Source organism: Meriones unguiculatus, chromosome 16 (assembly GCF_030254825.1).
Source record: "Meriones unguiculatus strain TT.TT164.6M chromosome 16, Bangor_MerUng_6.1, whole genome shotgun sequence".
Lineage (NCBI taxonomy): Eukaryota > Metazoa > Chordata > Mammalia > Rodentia > Muridae > Meriones > Meriones unguiculatus.
The window spans coordinates 56,189,076-56,211,374 of record NC_083363.1 but is presented as its reverse complement, the minus strand read 5'-3'; the positions used below and the strand labels follow the sequence as shown (position 1 = coordinate 56,211,374).

Here is a 22,299-nt window from a genome sequence, read left to right as displayed (position 1 = left end):
CCGTAGAGTCCCAACATTTTATTTAGTAGAATAAGAAAACAAACAACAAACATATGTAAAGAAGAGTTTACATTTCAGAACCTACAGCCTTGGCAGCCGTAGCTCTACAATAGTTCTCAGCCTGGAATCCATGGGGCAGTTTCCAGGGATCTCAATATATATGAGAAAAAGAATTTCAGCTCCACCTCCCCATGATGGTTAGCCTTCTACAGAGACTGAATGCCCTGGCTTGTCTGCTTGTTCCTTCTGAGGTGTGTTGAAATTTGATTGCTGTCATGCAGTACTGGGAGGTGAAACCTTTGAGTAGAACCCTTGTAAAGGCTTATGTGAAATTAATGCCCCTATCTCAAAAGTGGGCTAGAAAAGGGCAAGGTCAGCTTCTTTCTGTTTCCCTCTCTTCTTTTGCCACGACATGAGGCAACAGGAGGGCTCTCACCACATGCTGACTCTTCTCAGACTTTAAAAGTGTGTGTGTGTGTGTGTGTGTGTGTGTGCGTGTGTGTGTATGGTGTGATATATATAGTTTTGTGGTACTAGGGATTGAACCCAGGGTCTTGCCCATGCTAGGTGAGCACCCTACCACTGAGCTCTAGTCACATCTCAAACCAATACAGCTCTTCACTGTAAAGAACCAAGCCTGTGCTAGTCTGTTGGAGCAGCACAGAGTGTAGTCTGTTGTGCTGCTGCTCAGGCGGCCTTGTGGACCCCAGCTCTTGCTCCCTGTCACACGCCCTAGATGCCAGGCCTCAGTATTTCACCAGCATAACTGCATTCTTTCACAGCTTCTGTCATGAGACTTTTGATTTTATTATGTGGTGGTCACACCCCAGCTTTTCAGGTCTAGTATTCTGAGGAATCCCTATTTCTCAGTTTTAATGTTCTGTGCCCTCCAAGTTCCCTTCTGTTTGTCCAGTCAGTGAAAAAGGGACACAGTGTCCATCTCTCCAGTCAGTGAAGGGTGGACACAGCTCTCATGCATTCCACACAGAAACAGACTTTGACTCATCACCCCCTCAGGGCCCTGGGACTCCTCTGGGCCTAGTAGATGCTTGCTGCTCTTTGCAAAATCCCATGGCCATCTGTCATGAGATATGACTCTGCCTTGAGAGGATACTGCAGGGCGGCAGTTAGTGTCCCAGACTTCCTGTTGACCTGTAGCCTGGTAAGCTGGTCTCTGGCTCCAGCTGCATTGAATTCCCACCACTCAGACAGTGGAGGCAGGAGGATTGCAAGCATCAGGACAACTTGGGATGTTGAGAGGTGATAGTTAGCCCTAATTGTCAGGTTCAGGAAATTTGGAACTGCCTAGAAGACACACTTCAGCATGTTGGTCAAGGTGGCAACAGTCTCGTGTACTGGATCTGAGGCTGAGTGAATTAGAGCAGAGGAGGCCAGGCGAATGCCAGCATTTGTCCCCCTGCTTTCTGACCTTACACTCTTCCTTTCTTTTTAAGTAATTAATCTATTTATTCACTTTACACAAGGATCAGAGCCCTTCCCTCCTCTCCTTCTGGCCCCACCCCCTCCCTCTTTTCCCTATCCCCCCTCCCATATGCCTCAAAAAAGAGGAGCACCCCCCATGCCCACCCACTCCAGCAATCAAGTCCTAGCATGCCTGACCACAACGTCTTCCCCTGTGGCCTGGCAAGGCAGCCCCACTCGGGGGAAGTGATCAAATAGAAGCAGAGGACGTGTAGGGAGTCTTGTGGAAAAGTGGGGGGATGATAGAAGGACCAGGAGGTGACAGAAGACCAACAGAGCCAAGTAACCAGGGCCCAAAGGGCACCAACCAAGGACCGTGTATGGACTGGGCCTGTGCCCCCAGACAGATGTAGCAGATCTTCCACTCTTGCTGCCATGTCTTCCCTGCCAAGATGCACCGCATTCTCTCAAACTGAGCCAAAAGCAACTCTCCCTTGTGTTGAATCTTTCAGACATTTTGTCACAGTGGCGAAAAAGGCTAATACAAGAGACCTGCCTAAAATAAACCTGGGTGTTAGTGCCTGGATTACAAGCGCCAGGAGCATCCTGGAAGCTGTCTGGCAGAGGTATGGAAGAGCATGGCCAGGGCGACTTCAGTCCTGAATGCCTTGATACAGACAACGTGGCTGTTTGTGAGCATAGCTAATGCTCCTGGGGTATCTGCTTTCTGCTTGTGCTTCTGCTTTAATGCCTTACATCCATTTATTCATTCCATCCTCATAGCAACCATTGCTGAGGACCACTCTTAGGCTTATCTTACACATGAGTGCCCCAGAGCTTAAGGATGTAAGGTATCTGCCCACAGAGGATCATACAGCTAGAAAGCAGAATTAAGGATTCTCTTGCCCTTCACAAAAGCCCTTCCTGTTGTATGCTTTCATTCCCATTGCCTCAGGCCCCTCAGGTTCTCTTCTTAAGGATTTTCTATTAGGGATTAGTGGGTAGCGGCTATTCCAAGTATTTTTAGAATAAGCTCCACCCACATTATTGAGGACTAAATGACACTTAGGGAGAAGTTATCTAAAATCGTATGTAAAGTTTCCTGGCACACAAGGTATACTTAACTTCTGGGGAATTTTCCTAGACTGCCTCTCAGAATCCTTCAATCTGAATAGATTCCTTTCATTAATATTTTATCATTTTCATTCTTACTGTTTCAGTATCGTGTGCTCATTTCTATCACCTGGATAAATCTGAACTAGCACCCCCATAATGCTAAAGTAGCTTGGGAGGATCCAGACAGACTTATCTTAGAAAGCAGCTGCTCTTTATCCTTCATGAAAAAAAACAAAATACATAGCGCTGATAGTTTCCTCTTTACAGGGAGTTGATCTTTCTGTCATAAACACCATAGGCACTGAGATTAATCAGGCATGTTTCTGGAAGTCCCTTTCAGCCTCCTCAATTTACTCTACGTATTTAACCTAACATTATAGGAGAGTAATCTGGTCCTAGTTCCTTCACTTAGTAATAGAAATATTATGTTAATCAATCATACTAATATTAAAATAACTAAAATGTCAACCCAAACGTGGCACTGTGTATCATCACCACTTTACAAACAGACAAAGGGCACAGACAGATGACAGCACAGTGGGTCCAGATAGGTTGGTACTAGAGGCACTCTAACACCGTTAAAAGCAGTGTGACGCTGCTTCCCCATCTAGTGTGCCTGGACGAGGTATAGACGAGAAGATTAACAGCACTCACATAAACTTTGCCCTACATCAAAAAGAAGACGTTTCCACACTGGCTCCTGGCAGCCTTGGACACTCCAGAACCCTGCGGTTAGGCTGTGTGCTCTGAAGTCACTGTCCCATCTGTTGTCCTTCTTTGCTTTTGTGTAGCTTCCTGGGTTTAGAGACATCTGCTTCTTCTCCTTTGGGCTTCTTTTGATCTCTCAGTCATCTCTAGGGAGGGCTGACCTCGAACACTAAACCCCGTAGAGGCTCAAGTGTCTCCTGCACACAGCATAGTATCTACACACAGTCTACATACATCCCCCATGTGCTTTATTCAGCTCATAGTTACTTACATTTTATAGCACAAGGTGATTTTTTTCTTGTCTTTATTTCCCAAACAATGGCAATTATACTTTTGTTTGTTTGTTTGTTTGCTATATATAAATTGTATTTTTAAATGGGAATAAAAGTAAGAAAAAAATCTCTGTCTACAAATATTCAGCCAAGATGCGAGACATCTTCTATCCCCATGGGATCAGTTGAATGGCAAATGTGAAAACCGCATGGGTGTGTGAAAGCAAGTGTACTCACTCTCCACTCTTAGCTTTTTCTGGTTCTGGTTGTGACAAGCCGTGGCAGCCTTACCAGTACTCCTGTCAGGAACAAGAACTCCCTCCTGGCATTCCTTTCCATTTGCATAATTCTGATGAATTTATGAATAGTAGACTATTCTGCTCATAAATATGTATATGATATATTTCTCTTCTTTCTTGTGAGTGCATTTTTCTTAATGACATATACATGGGAGGCAGGGAAATAACTTGTTAAAATGTACAATATAGCTGATCATTTTATACGGCTTTTTAGTTTTAACGTTACTTTAAGGTGGCGTGAATACTAGAATAAGAAAAGGAATCATTGGTAATGGACAAAGGGGACAACCACTTAAGATGATTTATTAAGTAATTATCTGAAATACATGTTTAGACCTGAAATATGAGAGTATAGAAAGCACAAAACTAATAGAGAGCTTGGTAAATGGGAACCAGTTATTTCATTAATATATGTCATCAGTACAGTACAGCTATTTCAGAGATAACTAGCTTGTCGTTTCATGTTTCAATTGACTAGATAAATTAGTGTTTAAGGGTTGAATTACTCCTTGTTTTTAATGCATAAGCATTGATGCTGGTATCAAAATTATTACATATAATGAATTTAAAAAGTGATTTAAAAGTCATTAAAGTTGTAAATACACTTTCTTTAAGGAAAAAAAAGACATAGCGGTCATAGCTTACTCTGAACTTTCAAGATGAACAAATTGTTCTACATAATAAAATAAATGTGAAATGGAGGGCGTGGCTTGTGAGTGCTGAGACTGAAGTGGGGCCATGGCTTCTGAGTGTACTGAAACAGTGCTTTTAGTTGAATTCACTCTTTTTAGGCTCAGCTCTACATCTATTGTTGGTGAATGGAGGGGTAATGTCACCTAACTATTAGGAGGATGAGTAGTAACAGAAGAGCAATAAGATCACTAGAAAACCTGGTATTTCTTAGAAAATATTTTGGAGGCCCTGAAAATTTCACTCACACTCCTTCTGAGTTTCTTGCACAAACTTTTAAGTGGCTTCACCCATACCTGCTGATTTTTTGTTGGCAGCCGATAGACAAGGGTGCCATTTTGGCGCAGTTAGGAGTGCCTTCCATTGTTGGCAGCCTCTGGTTTCTATGTTACCCCTGTCTGCTGTAGAAGTCTCTGTGAACACATCGAGGTGAGGGTAAACCAGCTACGGTGTGTAAAGAAGACAAAGTTGGTCACTTAGTACTTAGATCTCAAGCCAGCTCATGCCAGAATGTGGGAAACCAGAAATACTAGCCTTATTCAATACAGCAACAATACTGCAGTAAACCAGAAGTGTTGGCCAAGGCTCACTGTTGATAGCAGATGTCCACACAGAGAGTAGGGATGGCAGAAGGAGCCTGGTGGCTGGCAGGAAACAGACACCCAGGTAGCCAGAAGGTGAAAGATTGCCTTTCAGGAAGTGTCAGGACAGACAACTCTTTCAGATGTTGCGGACTAAAAACAAAGAAACACGAGGGCAGTGATGCCCCAGAGGGCTAGCCACTGGGAAATGATACCAGCCCTGGACAAAAGGGAGAGGGAGGGTGGCAGCTATCGCAGTAAGTTAGAGAGGCCCCTAGACACAGGCATGAGAAGCAACTCCACAGAATGGGACCTGAAGATGAAGTCTCCTAACTCACGTCTTCCCTCTCTTCACTACTCCCTGGAGCTCCACAGGCTGAACTTATTTCCCCAGAGGACTACAGAGCTAACCTCACTGTTCAGCCTCCAAATTTAGCAGAACAGAGAGGACTCGGGGTGGGGTCTGGCGAGACAGAGGACTCTGGCTCCAATGTGTGGGCAGGATCAGTCACGTGAAATGCCTGAGGAGCATTTCACGACTCCTGTCTCTGAGAGCCGGGAACCACAGACAGACAGGCCGGGCCTTCTGGGGTGGTAGTTACTGGCATTGACAGCCTGTTGGAACACTGCGGGAGAAACTCTTTGCTTGCAGGTCAGCAGCTGAGGCTTTCACCACAGTCTACCCGGGATCTCAGTTTTCTCATCTTCAAAGTGTAAATATCCTTTTCATGTACTCCAAGCGTATTAAACACACTAATGCAGATTAAATGATCACAACAGTTATATACATTCATACATACTTACACACACACACACACACACACACACACACACACACACGAGGCGAGAACTCAATCAATTCTAGCTGTGGGCTTATTCTCACAAGATGGGGAAGATCCGAGAATACCATACCAGGAGCTAAGGGAAATGTTTTTGTAAGTAACGGCTACATTTAGGACAGGGCCTGACGTCTCTGTACAGCCTGTAATGTAGTCTCAATAAAAACGCATCTACAGGCCCTAATCAGGCTGTGTTTCTTTCCCTTCCCCCCGTGGAAATCTTAAAATGATGCATGTCTGTAGTCCCTCAATCGTACAGGATGATTTCAGGCTCGCACATATTCTCCAACCTACTCTAAATAACAACATCATAATTTGGTAGCACGTTGGTCCATTCTAAGCATGTTGAGGGCCGGTATGATGGCGGGTGGGTGGAGATGCCGATGGCCAAGCCTGCCTGCCTAGGTCCGACACTCAGAACCAATATGGTGGAAGGCTAGAACTAACCTCCTCCCACAAATTGTCCTCTGAGCTCCACGTTATGTATGTATGTATATTGACCATCTTTTTATTCAGAATATAGCAGCAGCTGCTTGAGCATGTTAAATGTGTTTGATGCCACTTGACTATGGAGGCAGTAAGAGTAGGTCGTGCTGCCCCCTAGTGGACACTAGTAGAACATCACGACCTGCCTGCAGAAGTTCTCAGCGCTGGCAGCACTGTGCTTGGGCTTTACTCCAATAATTGCTGCTGTCATTGGTGCACGCAAACGGCACCCAGTTAGAATCCTTCTAGCCGTGGCTTCTCTTCCTCCAGCAAATATCTACAACTGGGAAACATCCCTCTTCTCCATGAATAGAGTGCCGTTCCACAGTCTGACTCGAGCGTGAAGCCACCCATGGGATGAATAGAGTGCCGTTCCACAGTCTGACTCGAGCGTGGCAAGCAGACAGTGTGCACGGACGGAGCGTCAGCAGTTTTTTAAACGTGCACACCTGCACGGCAGAAGATCTCCTTCTAGATGGTTGTGAGCCACCAAGTGGTTGCTGGGAATTGAACTCAGGACCTTTAAGAAAGAGCAGCCAGTGCTCTTAACCGCTGAGCTATCTCTCCAGTGCCCACTTCTCACATTTTTATGTAATTTATAGTGGAGGGGGATTTTGTTGTTGTTGTTGTTGTTACAAAGGAAGATGAGACAACTGAATCATTTAGTATTTTTCCCCTTCGGTCACTTTTTTTTTTTTTTTTAGAATCTCAGGTAGCTTTAGAATTTATGTATTAATTGTGTCATTGAGTTGTTAAAGGTAGACAAAAACTTCATTGAAATTTTATATTTGTAACTACATTTGCTTCATGCTACAAAACCTCCCTTTGTCTTATCTCTTAGATGATTATTTATAATTTTGTTATCTCCTATGTTATTGTTCTCAAGTGCAGGTTATAAGACATCTATGGATCCTTGTTCAGGATGGTTTAAGATGAAATAAGCCCTCCCCCCGCCAAGTTTCTTTGGTCATAGTTTTAATCTCAGCAACAGAAAGCAAACTAGAACAATTGTGAAATCAGTTTTACTGTGTTATGATCATTTTTTTTAACTGAAATACAGTATTTAGTAAAGAGATATGTGTCTCGGGATTTTAATTTCCTGTGCACACACCAGTGAGTGCACGCATCTATATGATTTCTGAACTGAAATATGTAATTTTGCTCACCCCCCCATAAACTGTATTTTTTTCTATAATTTATAGAAAGAAAGAAAAAAAATCATTGAAAGCCTTCTATTATTCATGCAAGCATATATCTTGGGCATTGCTATGGCTGTGGTCTAATTTCTTCAGCTAAATAATGAGAGTCTCTAAGGAGTCATTAAGTTTTGTGGGGAATTGAATAGCACTGCTGTGGGAATACGTGTGCCATGATAGCTGTGAGTGTGGTTAAGGAGGTTGGGCCAAAGAGAAGCTCCTGAAAGGTAAAATGGGAAGAGTTGTGTGAGATAGCTTGATAGAATAATCTGTGATAACAGCACCCAGGAGCAATGGTTGCGCCAGTCAAAGACTGGAAGACACTTGTTAGACAGATATGAACAGATGTATGTTGGGCAGATGCCTCGGGTAGACTTTGTGTGCGTGTGAGAACCAGTGGTAGCCTTTGTCCAGGTTGTAATTCTGGTAGGGAAAAAGTTAAGAATGTCAACTGTTTTATTTGTGTTATTAGCAGTTTAAAAATTAATGGCATTATCCTGCAAATCAAAAGGCAAAGAATGCTCTAACACATTAATGGAGCCAAGAAGCAAGCAAGCAGTTTTCTTTCTCCTTCTTACTCTGCCTTGAACATATTAAAGTTAGATGGTGACACAGATCGAAAATTTGAAACATTCTTTAAACTCTTGAATTTTAGATTAAGACCTGTTAAGGTTTTAATTTTCAAAATATTTAACAATATCAAGGGGGAAACCTCACAGAGTATATCTTCGTTGATTTAACATAAAGCGTTCTAAAGCATAGAGTCATCAAATGTTTTATATGTCTCATTTTTTAACAGATGTGTCTATTTCATTTCAAACTATCTTGATACTTAAAGTTAGTAACATCTGTATTCCTAAATTGTCTCTCTGATCTTTTTTGTTTAATCTTTTTTCAGTTATTTACTTTCCGTCCCCTCCCTCCTCTCCTACCACTCTTCCCTATGTCTCGCTGATCTTAAAAAGACAAACAACCATGGTTGTCCTAAATGGTTTGTAAAGTGAAAGTTTACGAAAAGCAAGAATAAATTTAATTTTTTTTTGGCATGGCTCAAATATTTTCATTTTGGAAGGTACTTTAGGGTCCTCTAGTCCCAGTCCTTGAGATTGCAGTGGTCCTGGGCTCATGAGAGGACAGCGTTTAACTGAGTCTAAAATGTGGGCTCATATATTTTATCCTTGGGGATATGTGTTTGTTTTTAAAGAACAAGAAGTAAGTCAACATAATCTCCTAAATATGTGGATTAATTCTCTTTTTTATTGTCTCTATTTGTCTCATCTATTCATATGCATAAATTGTGCTCATCTATTTAGAGAGTTAAGCGGGTAGCCCAGGCTGGCCTGGAACCCATAGTCCTCCTGCCTCTGTCTCGACAATACTGGGTTACGGGTATGTAACACCATACTTGGCTTCTTCCAATTCTTAAGCATCTTCATTACATACTATGAAACATAGTATTTGCAATCATTACTGAGGTGTGTGTGTGTGTGTGTGTGTGTGTGGTGTGTACATGTGTGCTAGTGTATGGAGCCCAGAGGGCATGTTCAAAAGTTATTCTTCACTACTCTGTTTTTTGAGGCAGGGTCCTTCTCATAGGCCTAGAGTTTACCAATTAGGCTAAGTAGGCTGGCCAGTGGCCTCCCGGGAACCACCTGTCTTCATTTTCCCAGCACTGCATTTATGAGTGTGCTACCAAGTCCAGCTTTTTACACAGTGGCGGAGATCAAACTCATGTCTTCATGCATGCACAGCAAACACTGAACAACGAGCTACTCCCTCAGCCCCAGGACACCTGACCACTGTGTAGCTGGGCTTTTAGATACTTTATTGGGCTCTTTGTCCGATAGCCCTACACCACCCCTATCCCTTCCAACCTCCCAACACTAGGTAGGAGAGAAGGAAGGTTAGAGGGGAAAGGGGGCATTGATGTGAATACACTACTTCCTGCTGATTAGGGTCGTCCAGTTCCTTCGGGCAAATTTGATCTTCCTCTTCAGGATATCTCCAACCAGCAAACAGCAACCAGCAGCAGGAGCAACAGCAATCCCTGTGCCTCTTGGAGGGGGGTGGCTGTACTGTGGCCACTGCTCCCCATCCCAAGGCAGCTAGCCAGCGCCACCCAGATCCCCTCTGGTAGAAAATTTAACAGTCCTGTTTTCAGGCATCAGTCCGTAGGTTCACCTTCACCTCTACTTCCTGGCTTTATTCCTCTGTTGTTGCTTTTTTTTTTTTTAATTTATGTTGAGGTCTTATCCACTTGGACTTGAGTTTTGTGCAGGGTGATAGATATGGATCTATTTGCATTTTTCTACACATAAACATCCAGTTAGACCAGTACCATTTGTTGAAGAGACTTTCTTTTTTTCATTGTATGCTTTTGGCTCCTTTGTCAAAGATCAAGTGTCTGTAGGTGTGTGGGTTTATTTCTGGGTCTTCTATTCAATTCCAATGACAACCACTCTATTTTTATGCCTGTACCATGCAGTTTTTATTACTATTGATCTTTAATAGTAATTAAAGAAGTCAGGGAATGAGATACCTCCAGAAGTTCTTTAATTGTATAACATTGTTTTTGCTATTCTGAGTTTTTTGTTTTTTTCATATAAAGCTTAGAACTGTTATTTCAAAGTCTGTTGGAATTTTGATAGGGATTGCATTGACTCTGTAGATTGCTTTTGGTAAGATGGCCATTTTTATTATGTTAATCCTACTGATCCATGAGCATGGGAGATCTTTCCATCTTCTGATATCTTCTTTAATTTCTTTCTTTAGAGACTTGAAGTTCTTGTCATACAGATCTTTGATTTGTTTGGTTAGAGTTACACCAAGATGCTTTATATTATTGGTGGCTATTGTGAAGAATGTCGTTTCCCTAATTTCTTTCTCAGCCCATTTGTCATTTGTATACAGGGTGTGGCTGCTGATTTTTTAATAAATCTTGTATCTAGCTAGATATTTGCCAGCTGTAGGAGCTCTCAGGTGGAATTTTTGGGGTCACTTATGTATACTATTATATCATCTGTGAATAGTGATACTTTGACTTCTTCCTTTCCATGTAATATCCTTTTGATCTCCTTTAATTGTCTTATTGGTCCGGCTAGGACTTCAAGTACTATATTGAAGAGATACTGTGAAAGTGGGTAGCCTTGTTTTGCCCCTGATTTCAGTGTGATTACTTTAAGTTTCTCTCCATTTAATTTTATGTTGGCTATAGGCTTACTGTATTCTGCCTTTATTGTGTTTAGGTATGTGCTTTGTATCCCTGATCTCTCCAAGACTTTTAACATGAAGGGGTGTTGGATTTCGTCAATGACTTTTTCAGCATCTAATATGATGATCATGTGATTTTTCTTTTAGTTTGTTTATGGTGGATTATGTTGATGGGTTTTCATATATTGGACCGCCCCTGCATGCCTGGAATGAAGTCTACTTGGTCATGGTAGATGATATTTTTGATATGTTCTTGAATTTGGTTTGTGAGTATTTTGTTGAGTATTTTTGCATCAATGTTCATAAGGGAAATTTGTATGAAATTCTCTCTTTTTGTTGTTGTTGTGTCTTTGTGTGGTTTAGGTTTCAGGATGACTGTGACCTCATAGAATGAGTTTGGCATTATTCCTTCTGTCTCTATTTTGTAGAATAGTTTGAGGAGTATTGGTATTAACTCTTCTTTGAAGGTCTGGTAGAGTTCTGTTCTGAAACCATGTGGCCCTGGGGAAGTGGATGGGAGACTTTTAATGAATGACAGCTTCTATTTCCTTAGGGGTTATAGGACTATTTAATTTGTAAACCTGATCTTTATTTAACTTTGGTAAGTAGAATCTATCAAGAAAATTGTCCATTCCATTTAGATTTTCCAATTTTATGGAGTAGAGGCCTTCAAAGTAAGACCTAATGATTCATTGGATTTTCTCAGTGTCTGCTGCTATGTCTCCCTTTTCATATCTGATTTTGTTGATTCGGATGCTGTTTTTCTGCCTTTTAATTAGTCTGGCTAAAACTTTGTCTATCTTGTTGACTTTCTCAAAGAACCAGGTCTTGCCCTTTCTGCATTTCCTTCCCTTACCCGGCTTTCTGCTCGCGCTCTCCCCAACCCATAGCACTCTCCCCTTCTCCTTTCCCCCCTTGATTCTCCCAATAAACCTGCATTTATATAATAATAATAATAATAATAATAATAATAATAATAATAATAAATTAAATAACCAGATCTTGGTTTCATTGATTCTTTGAATTATTCTCTTTCTTTCTAATTTATTGATTTCAGCCTTGAGTTTGATTATTTCCTGCCATCTACTCCTCTTGGGTATGTCTGCTTCTTTTTTTTCTAAAGCTTTTGGGTGTCCTGTTGAGTTGTTGATATGGGATCGCTACAATTTCGGTATGAAGGTACTTAGTGCTATAAACTTTCTTCTTAGCATTGCTTTCAATGTGTCCGGTAAGACTGGGTATGTTATACCTTCATTTTCATTGAAGTTTAGGAAGTCTTTAATTTCTTTATTTCTTTCCTGACTCTGTGGTCATTGAGTAGGCAGTTGTTCAGTTTCCATGAATGTATAGACTTTTTGTTATTTCTTTTGTTGTTGAAGTCCAGCTTTAATCCACAGTGATCTAATAAAGTACAATAGGTTAATTCAATTTTCTTGTATCAGTTGTGACCCACAATATGGTTCTGTGGGTGCTGAGAAGAACGTATATTCTTTTGCATTTGGTTGAAAAGTTCTGTAGACATCTACAAGGTCCATTTGATTCATGACATCTGTTAGTTTTATTATTTCTCTATTTGGTTTTTGTCTTGATGATTTGTCTACTTGTGAGAGTGGGGTGTTGAGTCTCCCACTATTAACATGTGGGGATCGATGTGTGGTTTATGCTTTAATAATGCTTGTTTTGTTTTGTTTTGTTTTGTTTTACAAATGTGGGTTGTATTTAAGCACCTGTTTCTGGGTGTCCTCATGTGTCGCCGGCCAGGTGGGCATACCTGGAAGGCATGGTTACCTTGTCCCTTAAAGAGAGCATCCCGCCACATGGTCTCTCTTGCCTCTTGCTCTTTTGCTCCCTCTTGCTCTTTCTTGGCCCCTCTTGGCCTTCTTTCCTTTCTCTGTCAAGGTGGCCCTCTCTCTTTACCCCTATCATGTCCTGCTCTCCCTTTCCCCTCTCTCTTCATCTCCATCTAATAAACCTCTTTCATATAAAATCTGTTGTGTGCCTAATCGTTATTATTTAATTTGTCCCCAACATGAGTACCCTTGTATTTGGGCCATAGGTGTTCAGGATTGAGATGTCCTCTTGGTGATTTTTTTCTTTGATGAGAATAAAGTGCCCTTCTCCATCTCTTTTGACTAAGTTTGGTTGACAGTCTAATTTATTAGATATTAGGATGGCTTTTCCAACTTGCTTGTTGGGTCCATTTTCTTGGAAAATCTTTTTCCAGCCCTTCACTCTGAGGTAAAGTCTATCTTTGTTGGCTGAGGTATGTTTCTTGTATGCAGCAGAATGTTGGGTCCCATTCATCCATTCTGTTAGCTTGTGTCTTTTTATGGGAGTTGAGTCCATTGATGTTGAGAAATATTAATGACCAATGATTATTAGTTCCTTTTTAATTATGGTGGTGGTGGTAGTGTGTTTGTGTGCTTATCTTTTTTATTTTGTTTTGCTGTAGTGAAGTTATTTATAGTCTGTTTTCTTGGGTGTAGTTAACCTTCTTGGGTTGGAGTTTTCCTTCTGGTATCTTCGACCTGAAAACACAGATGTTGGGGTTTTCGAGTCAGCAGCCAGGTCATTCACTTGGTCCATAGTCTCTGATCTTCTGCTACTCAGATACCAGTACACACTGGGTGCCGCCATCTTGGAAAGTCTTTTAATTCCCGTACCAATCTCATCACTTGTGATAGATCCACTTATGTTCATTATCTCTTCTTGGTTTAACTTTGGAAAGTCATATGCATTTAGAAATTCACACATTTCTTTTAGCTGAAAAAAAAATTTCCTTATTTCAAAATCCATTTTACTGGACCATTGAGAAACTTCTCCCTTAATCTGTTCTCAATTTAAATTTTTATTAGCTCATAGGTTGATATCAGTATATACCAGTTTCTATCAGCATGAAATCTATCTTGAAAGAAAAACTACACAAACATAAAACTTTCCTTAAGGGCTTGTACAAAAGGTAAGTATTTGCTCCTGGTGGTTCACACCTGTAAAGCCAGCACTTAGGAGGCCAGGCATTCAGAATACTGGACAGGTAAAACCAAAGAACCCTGTGATGTATCAATATTGTAAAAATGTGCTACCAACATTAATCTACAGAGTCAATGCAATCCCCATCAAAATTCAAACAACAATAAACCAAACAGCCTCATCATTAATGGGGGAAAGAAAATGAACAGATGTGCCATTAAACACATGAAAAAAGTATCAGCTCTCATTAGCCATCAGAGATACCCAATGAAAGCTACAGAGAGTCCATCTCAACCCAGTCAGACTGCCAGTCATCAAGAAACCAAATAAGCAGGTTGGAGAGATGGCTCAGTGGTCAAGAGCACTCTCTGCTCTTCATAGAGGTCCTGAGTTCAATTCCCAGCAACCACATGGTGGCTCACAACCATCTGTAACAAGATCTGATGCCCTTTTCTGGTCTGCTGGCACACATGCAGGCGGAACACTGTATAAATAATAAATAAATAAATAAATCGAAGAAAGGACAGAAGGAAGGGAAAGAAACATACAAGTCTGGAAGCCTGAGTTCCATCCCTTGAACCAATCAAATTGTTTTCTGACCTCCACAAGCACAATGTGGCAGTTGTGCCCCTAAACACAGATACACACACACACACACATATGTGCATGTGTGCTCATGAATGCAACATTTGAAATTATTTTTATGACAGCAAACATTCGATTTGAACCCCAGTTAAGCAAAAGGCTGTCCTTCTGCTGTTTTACTTTTTTGTGTATTTTGTTTTATTTTGGAATTTTGAAAATGGTTATCACTATGTTACCCAAGCTGGCCTTGAACACAAGACCCTTCTGCCTTTGTCTTTCAAGTGCTAGGATTACATGTGTGTACCACCATGCCCAACTGTAATGTTACCTAGAAAACTCTACTTAGGGAAATATAGATGACAAAAGGTTACTCCAGTGTTTTATTATGAACTTTGTGAATAAAAAATTTTGAGTAATATGTTTGCAGGTACATTTATAGCAATTGGATAAGAAGAAGAATGTTGCTGTTTGTTCAATAGTCTCAATATATTTCATGACAACTCATATGCCCAATCTCATTTTAAAGTTTTATTGATTATAATTAAACGTTTATGAAAACAAACCAATTAAAGCAGATTACTCTGAAGATTGAGTAAAACCTGAAGATGCTGCACTAGCTTTACATCACCAAGGTTAAATGTCATCAGTACAGCCCTGCTGATAGACTCATCTAGTCTGAAGCAAGGGCACCTCCCATCGTGAGACTTCAGAGTTTTCAGGAAGAAAGACACCTTTTAAAGCAAAACTCAGTTCTAAGCAACTCTTATTGATTTCCTGGGAGTACTTTACTTTTGATCCGAGTGCTGTATTAATGAAATTTAATGAAAATCAATGTATTTATTTTCCTAGAAGTACATAACATCAGTACTCTGTGATACTGTTTATATACATTTATAATTTTGAAAATTGTAGATTTCTTCATAGCTACTTGACAGGCACAACAGATGGAAATTGTTTGTACACTATTTGATATTTTTTTAAAGCCAACTTGCTGCGTATCCCAACATGAGCATCTTGATGGCGATGACAAAGCTGAAAGGCTTTTGAGTCAAGTAAAATTGTGCGCTACATTGGCCAGTGGGTGAGACAACAGTGAGGACCGTCAGTGGAAGCCTTAAACCTGAGCAGGCAGCACGCTGAGGTAGCAGCATGATGAACCCTCTGGTTTGTTTTTGTCTTTAGGAGCAGATCTGGCTGCACGCAGAAGAGCAGCACCTACGTGGGCGCTCCTGCCTCCACCGGTTTCAGAAAGCCTTCCCTGACGAATTGGGAAAATGCAGAAGATCTTGCAGGCAGATGAAGTTACGGATAACCACGTCCTTAGAAAAAGAAAGAGGAAACGGACGGAGACTGCCAACTCAGAAAATGCAAATAGTGTGGTGGATAAAGTACAGGTTGGTTTTCTGTTGCTTTGATTTCATCTTCCTAACCAGCGAGGCCCACAATTCCCAACGTTGTTTCCAGGTACTTTCTTCCCTTTTCTAGTACTTTGTCCTTTTTAATGCTTTGTTCAACTGAGAGAATATAGTTCCAATTCTCTTTTGAAGACTGAGTTAGAAACACAGTCAATAAACAGTTTTCCTGCTTCATTTCAGCCAGGACCAGATATGTCATTGTTCGAATTTTGTTTGCTGTTCTAGACAACAAAAGATCATCAAACTGCCTGAAAATATTTTTCCTCCTGAAATATTTTGTGAAAGTTGGTATATTTGTACATGAAGACTTACTCTTGGTTTTTCTGTTGAGAACCTAGATCGTGGCCATCCTCACCATCTCTTTCCCATCCTATACGTTAGACAACTAACCAACAACTTGTTCATTCTGTAGTTTTACTTATATGTCTTTATACAGTCACATATTTGTACATGTTTAGTAACACATGTACCATGTTGTAGTCACACGTTCTTAAATATTCCTCATTCCCATCTCTGCCCCACTCTGCCCCATTTCACACTTATTGCTTTTTCTATCTCAAAATACAATGTAACTTACCATTTACACTGCTATGTACTTGGATTTTTCTGCTTACCATTTAAAGATCTTTCTGTCAACAGACAGCTTTTTTTTTTTTTACAAGCTGTTATCCTACTGTCTGTATGAACCATCCTTTAGGTATTTAGGTAGCTATCATACAGGAAGGGATTTTTCAGTATTTTTCATATTGTAGTGAACATTATACTGTAAAACACAATATATATATATATATGTATATATATATATATATATATATATCATCCAGTAGCACATGGATATCATATAAATCCTAGTTTGTTTCTGATTTTTTTAAATAAGCATTGCATTTTCCAAAAAGTGTTTATGAGACTTGATGTAATGAGATACTTAGAAATTGTAAAACATTTTCTGTAGAGAAACAAATTAACATCACCATCATCTTAAAGATTTATTCACTTTTGGTTATTTTTAGGACTAACATGACTAAGTTCTATTGAGTTAGCATAGCTATACTCCACAACTTATATTCATATGAAATACATAGGAAGATGATTTGTGACTTAGAAATTGCATGTTTGTTTCTATTCATCTGACTAGATATTATTTAATTAATCAATCCATTCCATGGATTAAACCCTTAGTGGTTAACTCTGAGTCGCCAATAATTACCCCTTTGCGTCATTTAACCAGATTTGAAATCACTACTTCATGCTCCCAACCTCTGTTGACTGTATGTTGTGAGTGGGAATCTGTGTCATCCTGAAAGCCATCTTGTGAAGCTGTCCTTGTGTCTTGTCGTTGTGTGCCTGTCTTGTCTGTTCTGTCTTTGGCTGGCTGTCTTCCCCATGTGTGGCAGTGTCTATGTAAGTCTGTTGTGAGGCTGTGACCTGACTCTGCTCCTGACAAAGGGCTCACTCTGTGTTTATTCAGTGGCCCAGGAAGCATTACATGGGGAAGGAATGGGACACTTCACAGAAATCTACACCAGAGTTTCACAAGGGATTAAGTCACTGGCTCTAGCTGACCCTAACTGACCCAGACAACAGAGAGTACCGCAAACATTGTTTATCAACCAATACCCATAAGTGGATGCTTTCAACCTGTGTGGCAGATTTTAGACAGTTGCTTTCAACCTCTGGATTGGCTGCCTTCAGCAAATGATACACACACACACACTACCCCGGGTCTGAGGCAGAAAAGGGTGTATGCAAGTAAGGTGGTCTCTCACATTGGTCTCTTAAAGGCAGGTTTAAAAGAAAAAAGCTGAGCAGACAGTAGGCTAGAAGCCTTCAATCTTAAGTGACCTTGAGGTGCACGATTAACTCTGTCTGTGAAGTCCAGCAACAGTTTCAATCTTGTGGAATCTAAGAGATGTTTTCACAACATTACATTGCCACATAACATGATTTTTCTGAAGGTCCCACCACAGGCAAGATGCCCAGGAACAGTGCGTAGACCTTTTTGCATTTATACTTTCTTACCAGTACTTGGTGTTAATATCTACATGTCTGATTTTCATCAACTGTCTTACTGTAAATGCTAGTGCAGGCAAGTAGCTCGAGGATAGACTAAGCACGTGCTCCTGGGGTCCCTGGTGCCTTCTTTGGCAATTGGCTGTCCTCAAAATCTCAGTAGCTTTCCAAACTACGTAATTCTATTTGTTTCCATTGCAGTTCACCCTAATCATGTTTTAGACATCCCTGATTCTTTCCACCAGTTTGGATTTTTGTTTGTTTGTTTTGAGACAGGGTTTCTCTGTGTAGCCTTGGCTGTCGCAAGTTTATAGAGTATAAGCTTGGGAAAAGAAGCTTGAGGGTAGAAAAAGGAAAAAGCTCTGACATGAGGAAAACTTCTGATACACACAAAGGGAAGACACTGCTGCTTGGACAGGGAGCCTAGGGAATACATGCTTTCTTTTCCCTGTGCATATGTTTATTTAAAAAGAAACAAACTCCGTTAAAAGCACTGCCTGTCCTCAGATCCCCTGCAGTCTGTCTGCTCTGGAAGTAGGCATCTTCAGTCTTGCCTGTGCTGTGCTCAGCCCCTTTCCTCCCCACCACAGGCTAAGCAACCCGTCCATCACCGCACTGCGTCCCTAGCCTGCTTCTTATAAAAAAAAAAAAAAAAGCACAGCTCTGTAATCCTGAGACTTGAATGTAAATATCTATTACACATCATAGATTACATATTGTGTATAACACATTTTTCTAAATAATTTATCATTCATTTCCGTTTCTGATTTCTGTGTCCCTTTGGGGGAAGGTTTGCACTCTGTTGCTTAGAATAGCCTTTTCTATGTCCTGTCCCGAGCTCTTGCGGGTAGGACGGACTTGGGGCCGCGCATCACGGAGGCGCATGCGGAAGCAGACATGCGCAGGTCTAACGGAGTGGCATCCAGAGCATGGGTAGCGGCTAGAGGAACCGCAGTGTCTTTTGCAGAGCATGCCTTGTGTTCTAGAGAGACCCATACTCGGGAAATGCCTTCCTGCCTGGCGAGAGCTCCAGTGAGGATGAGACGCCCTTGGCAGAACTGTCCAAAGAGGAGCTCTGTACCAAAGTCAGAAACCTGAGAGCAAAGCTGACGAACACCCGGAAGGAGAACGGCCGGCTCAGACAGTCTCTGGTCACGCTGCAAGGTAAACCTGAAGGGGGCTGGCGTTTGACATGAAAGGGACAATGTGTGATCAGTGCAAAGTATTGTATTATTGCACACCCACAGTTTAAAATGGAGAAGAAAAATCAGTTCGTGAGAGAGCTCAGAAGTTCCATTTTAAGAACTCAGTGGATAGCAAAATTTAAATATGGAGGCCTTCTGGTTACACACATTCTGGTTGAGATCGTCTTACAATGCCCCGAATATTATATTCATGTAGTAGTGTTTAACAGATATTTACTGAGCTTCAGCTATTGACATGCTGGACCTCAGAGGGAGGAAATTAGGTCAAACAAATATATGTGGTTTCCAGACTCTGGAAAGTGGAAACTTGTGATCTGCTAAGAGCCACTGGTGCTACTGGTTGCAGAGACTTCACATGAGCCTCTGTGTTGTCAACAGCAGCTTTAGAAAATGACTGCAGTCCAGAGGCAAATAGAAGAGAAGGATCAGCCTGGGGGAGGGGGCGGGAAACCAGCTTGATATTGTCTTTTTTCTGTAGGATTTTGTGTTGGGTTCCACTTTATTTCATAATTTATTTTATAATTCTCTGAGTAATTGATATACGTATACAATGTATCATACATGTACATATACAATGTATGTGTGTGTAAAGCATGGTAACAGTAGGAGATAAACACCGAGAGGAAAGTGTTTGCACAGCTCCTTTTGCCTCAGCAATCATCGAATACCTGAGAGCAAATGTCCGAGGGGTTGTGGTCTCAGAGGTCTTCGGCCACGGTCTGTTGTTTCTGGGCCACGCTGAGGTAGAGCATCTTGGCAGAGGCATGGAAGAACAAAGTTGCTTGTCTTACAGTGGTGAAGACATAGAAGGAAGGGTCAGAACAAGGTAGAGTCCCCAAGAATGTGTCCACGTGACCTACCACAATGGAGGCTTCATCTCTCAACATTTCTACGACCTCTCAGTGAATCCAGGGCTGGAGAGATGACTGAGCAGGCAAAAGCTCTTACTGTTTGTCCTTTCAGAAGACCAAGTTCCAAGCACCCATGTCAGTTGCCTCACCTCCTCATCACCTCTAGCTTCATTCCCTTTTCTGGCTCCCTCGGACACCCACAATTTTGTGTCAGCAGAGACTCACACAGACACACACACGTGAATAAAAAAAATTTAGATAATTTTTTTTTTAAATCTTAGGAAACCACCTATGGGTCAATACATTGACAAGGGTGGAACCTTCATGATCCAGTCAGCGCTCAGTCATCTGCCCACCATCTGGGAACCAGACTTTTAAGATGTGCAAACACAGCCTTGAATTAAGGCAAAAAAAAAATGTTAAAATGCTTACTAGTCTAAAGGAGTTAGTCATAGACAAAATATTATGCACTAGACGGGTGGTTCTCACCATTCCTAACGCTGTGACCCTTTAGTACAGTTCCTTGTGTTGTGGTGACCCCAACCATAAAATTATTTTCATTGCTACTTCATAACTATAATAAATGTAATTTTGCTACTATTATGAACTGTAAATACCTGTGTTTTCTGATGGTCTTAGGTGACCCCTGTGAAGGGTCATTTGACCCCCCAAAGGTTGCCCCCCACAGGCTGAGAGCTACTGAAGTAGACATTCTTATAAACATTCTATAAAAGCCCTGTAAGTTCCTAACAAACTACAGTAACAGAGGGGAAACAGTTGAGTAGGCTATTACTCCTTCATCAGGGCTTCATGAGACCCTGTAGCAAAACAAAGTAAAGCAACAACAACAAAAAACAAACAAACAAAAGACACTAGCGTCCCATGATCTGACACATGATTTATGGAAGAAATTCAAATAATCAAAAACACATATATTTAACCTCATAACTGAGAGTGTACTAAAACTTTGACCTGTCAAAAAGGTGAAATTGTTAACAATTATTAACGCCTCTTATTGCTGATTCAAGGAAAGGGGCTTGAATGGTTGATGACTGTGTAAAGTAGAGGAATCTTTCTGCAGAGCCACTCAACAGTGTGATCTGAGTCTTAAAAACATTGTTTACCTGGTGACCCTGCTATGCTCTCGGGACTCTTCAGCATTGATATGATCGATCAGAGATGCAAATGAGATGTATGCTCTGTTTTCACCGGGGTCCTCTGACAAAGAGCAGCAGGAAGCAATTTTATCCAAAAAGAAAAAAAAAAAAAAGAGGTATCAGTATCTAAAAATACTAGAGAATCATCACAATTATGCCTTCTAATGGCAAGTAGCTATAATAGGTGAATTGATTATTCATCACAGAGTATGAACTGCAGAATGGTGAAGTACTAATTAGCAAAAAAAAAAGGAATCGATTATTTATACACAGTGTGGATGGATGTTAGGGGATTGTGCAGGGCTGAGAAAGAGAAACTAAAGTGTAAAATGGGAGGAGTATCTTTGAAGGGGCTCGTGTTGAGTTGTAGAACAAACAAACCTTGTCTGTACCTGGAGAAACAGGCGCCTCTGAAGCAAGGAGCTTTCTTGCTCGGTCTCGAAGAACTTCCTGGCTTAAACCCATCCCCTTCCTTTATTTCCTCTTTGACTATGTAAAATAAACTTCAAAAATCCATATTTCCAAGAAAAGCTGATGAAACAGGCAACAATTCACCCAACAGCGTTAATTGGAAGGAGAGCCGGGACAGGATGCCGTGTGCCAATATGGTTGGCACAATATGGTGAGTGCCAACAAAGGTAAGAAAGTAGAAATGAGGAGGAGGTATGCTGATACACGTGCCCAACCTCCATAATCAGAGAAACCGGCAAAGAGCCTTGAAGCCCGGCTCGTGGTGGATTCCCTTTTCTCCGAGTTCCAGTTTTGGCCCTTCGGGTTCCAGAGCAGGTGTTCCTATGCCTCTGATGACCTCTCTCCTTCTCTGTGGCTACTTAATTCATGCTTTGCCTCCTGCTCTCAGCTCAGTCTTGACCATCTCAGAGAAGATCTTGTCCTCCCTGAGTCAAATCCCTGTCCTCATCTTGAGTCCTGGTACTCTGACAAAATATTTCCTATAAGCAGCTTAAAGAAGAGAGCTCCTGTGGCTGAGAGTTTGAGAGGGTCAAATTTGTGGACATCTGGTTCTGTTTCTGGGCCTAGAGAGAGGGAGTGCATTTGGTGGAGAAGCAGCTGATGTCAGAACAGACAAGAAGAGAAAGCGAGGCAGGAATCAGGGACCAGGTATAATGTTGAAAGGCATGTGCTGTGGGCGGCTCCTCCAAAAGTTTCTACAACCAGCTGGGTCCCAGCCATTCAGCAGATGATGTTTCATGCAAAGCCATATAATACTTCATGTATGGTGTCTTCATGGCACTTACACATTTTCTTTGGGTCTACAAGTTAACATCC

At 41.2% G+C, this 22,299-nt stretch overlaps 1 protein-coding gene across 5 annotated transcripts in view; it reads left to right on the top strand.

Moving 5' to 3' along the window:
• The window catches only part of Bend6 (BEN domain containing 6), a 43,128-nt gene that overhangs the window by 8,368 nt on the left and 12,461 nt on the right, over window positions 1-22,299 (top strand). For 4 of the 5 annotated variants that reach the window (XR_009586801.1, XM_060369826.1, XM_060369828.1 and 1 more), the window contains exons 2-3: window positions 15,557-15,838; window positions 18,786-18,963. Coding sequence is in view for 4 of the 5 variants with exons in the window: in XM_060369826.1 (XP_060225809.1) it covers window positions 15,671-15,838; window positions 18,786-18,963 (346 nt within the window). In the remaining variant the exon portion in view is untranslated. The remainder of the gene's footprint in view (window positions 1-15,556; window positions 15,839-18,785; window positions 18,964-22,299) is intronic. The other variant, XM_021659794.2, reaches the window with a different exon arrangement.